This window comes from Amphimedon queenslandica, unplaced genomic scaffold (assembly GCF_000090795.2).
Source record: "Amphimedon queenslandica unplaced genomic scaffold, v1.1 AMPQUscaffold_12611, whole genome shotgun sequence".
In the NCBI taxonomy this organism is placed as follows: Eukaryota; Metazoa; Porifera; class Demospongiae; order Haplosclerida; family Niphatidae; genus Amphimedon; species Amphimedon queenslandica.
Window position 1 is genome coordinate 3,459 of NW_003547153.1, and position 8,969 is coordinate 12,427.

At 36.3% G+C, this 8,969-nt stretch overlaps 1 protein-coding gene across 1 annotated transcript; it reads right to left on the reverse strand.

Annotated features, from left to right (window-relative positions):
• Nucleotides 1–4,973: 4,973 nt before the first annotated feature.
• On the reverse strand, nucleotides 4,974–5,455 carry LOC100638658 (uncharacterized; the record flags this gene model as incomplete). The annotated part of the gene is made up of 1 exon (XM_011409058.1): nucleotides 4,974–5,455. A coding segment is annotated over exon 1 (482 nt), but the record flags the coding sequence as incomplete, so codon positions are not given.
• Nucleotides 5,456–8,969: the final 3,514 nt, after the last annotated feature.

Consider the following 8,969-nt stretch of genomic DNA (forward strand, 5'->3'; position numbering starts at 1 on the left):
CGACAGCAATTAATTAAAATGGAGAAGTGGTACTGTTACAGCCCTTTACACTATACTTTGATCATAGTAGTTGATTCCTTGGCCACAGGTGGGAAGCAGGCCGGCCGGCCACTCCCAAAAACCCCACCTATTATTTATTTTTTAGGTAATTTTCAAAAACAATGTTGTCCAGTGAGCTATCTTGCACGAAAGCATATTCAAATATACGTTGGAAGACAGTGTGGCTAAGAATTGGAAAAATATGTCTCTTAGATCAATTGCCAATCAACTGCATTGAATATTGGCACTGTTTCAAGAACTATGAAACAGTTTGAATTAAGTGGAGATGTGACAAAGGTTTTTTAATCAGAAAGTAGGCCTTATTTGAGGACTCTTAATTGCTCTCGTGAATTCTTCATACTGCATTTCATTGCAGAGAATCTAAGCCTATATCTTAAAGGAGCACGGACACAAAAGTGCATGCATGCTATGGCTTCATGTGCGCAAGAATACAGACCAATAAAGGGTGTGGCATTGCGAGCCATGTGATACAATGGATTCTGGATCTTCAATTGTAAGTGTCTCCACAGTGACTCGTTTTCATACACATACTGAAGGATTTCTGGCATTATGATGCTCAGCACCAAGCCTGAAGTCCAGCAATATTTCTTCGTAGGTGAACTTTGACAGTCGCCATTTTGTAAATCTCACGTGAGCTAAAACACTACGTCATCTTGATTATTTGGTCTAAAAATCAAGATGACGCGCTTCCGTGTCCGTGCTCCTTTAAGGTACAACGGGATGAACACACAATTTAAATTTCGGAACACAAATTGTTTTCTTTATACTTTTTCTACAATATATAATTTTTTTAAATTTTTCTCAATAGTGAGATGCAATAAACTTTACTCAACTTTGTAAAATGGATGAAAACTGAGTGAAAAATTCTTGAACATGATGAGAGTACTTTAATTTTTAGTAATATCATTGTTATTTTCTATTCACGTATGTTGCATCACTTTGGCAAAAGGTTTTCAAGTTTTGCAAAATGGGCTGCAGTCTCTCATAAAGTTTTGTTGACTTTCAAACATCAGTGTATCACAAAAGCATTTACTGCAAGCAAACTTGATTGAGTGTTTGCCTTCATTATGCCACGATTGCAAGCTTTAGAGCTTCGTAGAGCCTGCATTCACCAGATGAAACAGCTAAATAAACAATAGTCAGGAAATACATACTGGTGGCCATTTTTATTAATGGTTTAACTAATATGATGTCATAACTTAACCCCACCTTGCAATTAATTTTTCCTGCCAGTTTGATAATATACAGAGGTATCCAGAAATGACACAAGATCAAAGATGGCGTATAAAGTATAAAATGTTATGCAGGAATTTTTTTTAATATTTAAAGTTAAATGATCTATAACTTCTAAACAGTGCATGGTAAAAATTTAAAACTAGCACAAGTTGTACAACTTTTTCTTTACTATAAAATGGCAGCAATTAAAAAAATATTAAAATTTCATCCAAAAGTACCTTAATGAATTGTCACATTACTAAAAGAGTGGCTGGATTGCAAGTATCAACAGCAACCGTATGTCGCCTCTTGAGACGATATGCGTACACAAAAAAGACTATTCAATAAGTATGTAGCCAAAGATCAAGAGCTCAAAGAGCAGCCTTTAATACAGACATGTTGCTGTATGGAAGTTGCAAAATGGTGTGGTTGGATGAAACAGGCAGTGCAGGCATTTGTTGAGAAAAATGGATATGCACTGAAAAAAGAGAGGGCAGCGAAACATACAAATTTGTCTAAACGGAAGACATTTAATGTCATATTAGCTATTTGAGTTGAATGGGCACTGACTTCATTCCTAACTGAAGGTACCGTTACAGCTATTACATTTTTAGACTTCATTTGTGGCGTTCTTTCACCAATGCTGCATATATTTGGTGGTAGTGTAACTCATTCAATGATAATAATGGACAATCTATTAGTTCATTGTGAAACTACAGTTACATTATTAAATGAATCAGGCACTGTAGTACAATACCTCCCAACATACAGTCCTGACATAAGTCTATTTAAAGAAGAATTTAGTTACAATGAATGCTATTTAAAATTGCATGAGGACATATTGGAAGCCACTGATGACCCAATAACAATAATAAAGGCAGCTATAGCAAGCATTACTAAAGTAATGTGCAGACAATGAATTACCCACTCTGGATATGATGTATAGGTTTTGTTTCACATGATTAATGTCAATTTCAAATGATCAAAACATTATAAACAATGACTAAACTGATAATCAAATTTATTAATAATTTATTGTAATCATACAAAGCAATCTTAATCATTTAACAATTTTGACAATAATAACATTCTTTATTAATGAACATGAACTTTTATTAATCATAACAGTGACATAGTATTGTCAAAATCAAACATACTACAGTTGCTGAATATCAGACAGTATTTTCTTTTGCAGGTCATGATACTGCTCTTGAGTGAAACATGTTTCATCAGTAGACTATGCCACTTTTCAAGTTAATCCATACATGAAGAGTGAAGCTTAATTTTATTTTTGCAAGGATAAAATGATGAATTTGATGATACATTTTTATTACTTTCACTCTTCCTACTTGAAAAAAAGGCTTGTCAGGAGGATCATCATCAATAGAATTGTGTTTCTTAAGATAGATCATGTGTGCCCATGCATGCAACTGTTCAATGCTATATGTGCCAGTATGTTTCTCAGACAAGCAATCTCATTAACTTCACTCCTGGTCTTTAACAAAAGATCACTCATAGATTGCACAGATGAAACCTTATTATTACTTGATCTGCTACAGTGATGCTTAGCTGGTGGTTCTTCTGATTGTTTTACAACTTCCTTTTCACTTAGCAAATACCATAACAATTTTTTTTCTTTCTTTGCTTTCCCTGTACATATTCTTTAGGTCTTCACATGCCTTTAGCAACATTCCCACATTGAATGTATCTCAATTGATATGAGACAATATCTAAACTAGGACATTTCTCCTGAATGGTTTCTTTAAATTTGCTGACCTGATGAAACTGATGTTTAACATTTCAAAAGTTATGAACAGTATAACAGTGGTGGATCCAGAAATGGAGAAGGGGGGTTCAAATGGCGCGCAAAAGACGCAAATTTTTGGGCGACACCTTTTTGCGTGGCCATATGACGTGTTTTTCACGTATATGCCTATATTATACGTGCGGGCGGCAATTATTACTATTATTACACTATTATTGTTATGTAATATTGACATGAGCATAATTGCTAATAATTGGTTTAATCATCTCTCAACATGAAGGACAAGGCCATTCTCCTGGGATGTAACTTCGTAAAGTCCTCTACAAGTTGTTTCAGCTTCATTGGAGTCGTTAAATTGTTACAGCAATCACGATTGACCTTCACAATGGCAAGACTACTGAGCTTAGTGTCAGACATGGTGGAGCGACGAGCAGTTTTCAAAAGATTAAGCTGGCTGAAACTTCTCTCACTTTCACGGGATGTTATAGGGAGAGTTAAAGCTATCCTAAGAAGAGTATGTAGATTTGAAAACTGGAAAGAGCTACATGATTTAAGAGCATCTACCAATTTATTGGGTGGTCTTCTCCACTGTGTCGTTATTTGGCTCTCCATGTGTCGAATTCTGTCTCAATCATGACAGGGTGAGGTAGATGTGCTTCATAAAACTGAACAGTATGAACGAGATCATTTGGAAGATTCTCTTCATCAACAGATTTTATGCAATCACTTGGTAATAGCTTCATAATACCCAGAACAATCTTGCTGGATTTTCAACAAATCTGCTTTCCAACTCTGAAACAATATGCGACAGATACTCATCATATGTGACCATAATTGACAAAAGGTACCTTATGGCGGATTTTAAAATTCATCATTATGATGAAAAATATCAGCCTTTGAGTGCTCTGTTAGTCAATAATTGTTTCTAAAAGTTACATAGTAACATTTTGCATCCTCTGGAGCAATTTTATGATGAATGGAGCTCAGGAAGTAGGATTTTTAAGGCTATAAAGACCAATTTTCCTATCCGCCATAAGGTACCTTTTGTCAATTATGGTCACATATAGTGTGATTCTATAGAAGTCCTCCGGAGATGAACAAGGAGGATTATTACGATGTATTTGTCTTCCAGTGACTTGTGGTTTAGTATGCTGATATCCTTCTCCGTGAAGTGTCACTCCCATTTTAGTAGCAGAAGCAAATACCTTCTTAAACTCTAATCCTCACTGTTGGTGTAGTGACTTAACAGTAAAGACAACAGGTGATAGCATTGTATGCATAGATGACATCTATTGCCTGCATCTGGAGTTTTACTGTCAGATCTTTAAGAAGAGTCATGACTTGAAGAATATGAAATGAAACTAAGAAAGAAGGTGACTGAAGCTGGAAAAGGAATCCATTTGCTCTGGTAACTGTCTCCCCATCCCAGCCCCAATTAGTTCCTAGGTCAGTGTGTAGACTGGGGTGAGCCATGGCATCAAGTGATGAATGTATAGCTTCATGTAGAAGCTCCATGAATATTGTGTAGGACTCTATACGCTCCACCCAACGTGTTCTGCAAGAATCTTTCAGCTTATTAGCTCTAGACTCTGAACTACTCTTCACCACAACAGCTTTATCCAGTAGCCTCTGCCTCCTTGCCGAATAGCTAAAGAATCTGGCAATTTCTCCAATGCATGATTCAGCACTTTTTAAAGCTAAGATGGAGCAAGATGATACTAACGCTAAGTTCAATCGATGAGCAGCACAATGAAAATACATAGCCAATGGGGCTTCCTTCTGAATGATGGTTTTGCACCCAGACTTGGCTCAAGACATGTTAGATGCTCCATCATAGCACTGACCACATATGTTGGTTACTGGTAAATCATGTGAGTGAAGCCATTGGAGAATAGCCTGTGATTCATTCAACCCCTATAAAATCAACAAATACCTCTTAATACCATCTTCAGTGAAGTATCTCAAAACAATGGACAGTTCTTCTTTGTTGGCAGCATCAGTGACTTCATCTGCAATGACTGAGTAAAAATGAGCCCTTTTCACCTCATCTAGGATCTCCTTTTGAATCTTCTGGCCAACAACACTGATTAGCTCATTTTGAATGGTTTTCGAGGTGTATTTTGCACATTTAGGAGCACTGACCAAGTGATTTGCTAAAATGGGATCTGTTTCAGCTCTAAATCTAATAATCTCAACAAAGTTACCATCATTGCCACAATCTTCATCTAATACCCAATTAGCATTATCATCTCGGTGCCCTCGAAAAGGTAAGCCCTGCTTTCCACATAATATCACTATTTTTAACAGTGACTTTATGACTTTTCTGTTTCTTTCTATGATACGGTGGGCTTCACTGTCTAAAGGAGTGTTGACTCCCTCTGATGGATTATTATACAATCGTAAAAACTCATTCATTTTAGCCATGGAAGACTGATGGTAGTCATTCCTAGCATGAGCATTAGCCTTGTCTGACTTTTTAATCTATGCTTTGAATGGTGCAGTAACAAATTGGCGATGAGACTGACGACAGACTTCATCTGGAGCAAAGAAAACACAGGCACGGCAGAACACTCCATCAACATGGTGACTATAATCAAGCCATGGAAACTTCTTCATCCATGTTGGTTGAAAGTGGCGATTGCAACCAGTAGACTGTCGTGTACGTGGATAGGGTAATGGATTGAAATCAGGCTCTCTCTTCAGTATGCGAAAAATATAGTCTCTGGAAATATTGCTGGTATGAATATTTCTATGAGTTTCAAGGAGTTGACCTATGTCACGAATTAACTCCCTATCATCAGGTAAACCTAGATAATTAAATCTAATTGAATTCAAGGAATACTATTCTCTTGCATTCATCTGTAGGATCAAAATTCGTGTCATTGATCAATGCATCACTACTGCTAGTATTATAAGAGATTATAGCAGAGCTTGCATCAGTGCATGGTCCTGATGCAGTGGCCTCTTCACTATTATCAATTTGTTCTGACTGAGAGATTGACTGAGTCTGCATTTCAGTTTCAGACTCTATGCATACATAATTATTACATTCATTTATCATTTTTATTGCACCTAGTCTATTTCTTTTAGAAAAGAAGCTTGTAATTGAAGTAGTTGACTTCCTCTTAGACATGATAAAGCTGGCTTGTTATCAGGTGCAGACCATTAACCACAGACATGTGTAACCACAAACATGTGTGCTATAATAGCGAGGCGGTGCATGCTGCTACGCATATGATTAAAGCAAGTTCCAACCCACAAGTTTGAGTTTTAACCTGTAAGCAACTGAGGTAAGGAAAGTACTGGCCGGAATGGCTGCTTGCTTGACTCAACCTGAGAAGATCATAGACCCACTTGCTGGCTAAGTTATTTCAACACAATCAGATGTCTCTCTTCAAAGATTAGAGGTGATAACTGTGCATATTTTTACATAAAAATCACTTAAAAAGCATTAAAAATTTTTCATTTCCCAAGGGGGGAACCCATGGAACCCCCCTAGATCCGCCACTGTATAATTGCTTTTCTTCTTTGCATTCATGACTTTTACAGTATAATAAAAGGAGCTGAAGCTGTTGATGATTTCTGAAACTAGCATAGCATATTTTACTACCATTATACTAAAAGTATGAACAAAGTAGTAATTAGACTGTATATACTCCGTATACCTACCTGAACTAAAGGTGTCTGTCCTAAAATGTTATCAATGATAAGAGTTGCTCTAGGCGTAGTTGTTTGAGAAGTAGTAGTTGATGTGGTCATACTAGCAGCAACTAAAAGCGTGAGGCAGGAGATAGCAGTTCTTTAAAACTGACACCACAGCCAAAATTGCTTGCCATGTTTTCAATTCATCTTAGATTGTGAGGGTGTGGCTTAATTTGATTGCATGGCTACAGAACAGATTTACATGTTATGATTGCTTCCAAATCTTGTACAAAGGGCTGACTTCTTGACTATAGTAACTTTTTGCAGGAGCCCGTAATGTGCAATACTCCCACGCAATTAATTAAAATTGCTTATGCCTCTTATCATAATGTTGCTACTATTTTCAGTGAAACAAAAGTCTTGTAGTAAAATGGTTACCAGTGTGAAGATTAGAAGTTGTTAGTGTTTACCACTGGAAATGCTATGCCAGGAGCAGAATGCTTGAAAGAACTTGAAAGCATAAGTATGTTACCATGACATCATAGCTACTTTAAAGTAGAACCATCTCTCCATCAATTACAGCAAGTCTTGGTAGTATACAGGAGAATCTCCAGCAGAATTAAGAGCTACAGCAAGCCAGTAGTTCCTTTATTAGTAATGCAATAGTGTTACTAAGTAAGATTCACCCCAAACAAATTGTCTGCCATGTTTTTTGCAGCCTTGCTATACCGCTAAAACAAGCTCATATGCTAACCACTCTTTTTAGATGGCCTCATCTTGACTAGAGGACTCAATTGGTATTAATACCGTGATTCCAAACCTAGTCTAAAAGGAAAGCCAATAATCGGCAAACCAGCCTTTTTTCAGCAACCTTTTTTCATCGGCAACATCATTGTCAAGAAAGTCCTGGCAAATCAGTTGGCAAGCTGTATCTCAATCTTGACTCATGCTAGAAGGATAATTCTTACACCACTCTACTCCAACAGTTATGCACGGATCTTTGTCCCCTAAAATCATTCTTGAAGATAAAAAAAAGTGACGTTATGACTGCTGCATCAGACCAACTTACCTCCCATTGACATTTTGTTAATTATAGAAGCATGTACTACAAAATCTGGGCATGGCTGCGCATGCTAAAATCTCAGAGCTGGGAAAAGCAAGCAATGTTTTAACCTAGCTAGGCTAGCTATGCTTGGTATCTATTGCATTACTTAGTTGAGGTTTCCAGCTAAATGAAGGTATTAATTTTACTTATAATTCTTTTATTACGTGTGTAATGAATTATGTTATTTTAAAGAACAATTAATTTTATAATAATGCAATGATTATGACATTGACATCAGGAAGAACAGGAATAGATAGCTAGGTAAGATGAAGCTTCGTGAACAAGGATTCAAGTTTAAGACAACAGTATTAATTTCACCTGTCATCAGTATAGTAGACATTCCTTCAGCATATCTATTTAATGCTGTGACTGCTGTCACTCATAAATGCTGTGAAGTCATAACAATAGTAAAGATAGTTATTGTTTGTGTATAATTAACAATTATCACAATTGCAACAACAAATATATTGCAAGTATTATTAGAAAATTAACACAAACAAGAACATATTTTTAAAAAGCAAGATTGAGTAGAATTCCTAACGACCAACGAAAATGAAAATCCCACTCTCATGATGCAAATTCTACTCTACATTGCAAAGTGATATATAAGTTTTACATAAAAACATTAAAAGTACAATGTAGAGTAGAGCTTGCTTTATGAGAAAGGATTTTCTATTTTCGTTTGTCGTTCAGAATCCTACTTAATCTTGTTTTTTTTTAATTTTATGTTCTTATATTAACACAGATGACCTTCATTACACAGTATAAGGACTTACTGACTTACTGTAGCTCTCCTTCCATGCCTACTTGCAAATGACCAATCAGATTTGTTATACATAGTAAGTGTAATCGCTTACAGACGTAAATAACTAAGTGGTCAAACAGGCTTTCTTAGTGATTTACCTAGCGGATAGCCTAGGAGCAAACAGGTTTCTAGTTATTTACCTCAAAGCACAGCTAAGGCGTCTGCAGTAAGTAAAGGTTATTCAATGAGGTGAAGGCATCAATGGCAGTTATCATACCAAGAGCCGTAGGCCCAAGGTACTATAAGCCATAAATACCGCAACAGAGTTGTATAACCAGCTTCTACCTTGTACTAAAATAAATAACTAGTTTACTTAGTAACAGCAATGCATTTTTGAAACTGGAGATCAATAAGTGAATTCTCAGGGTACATATTTG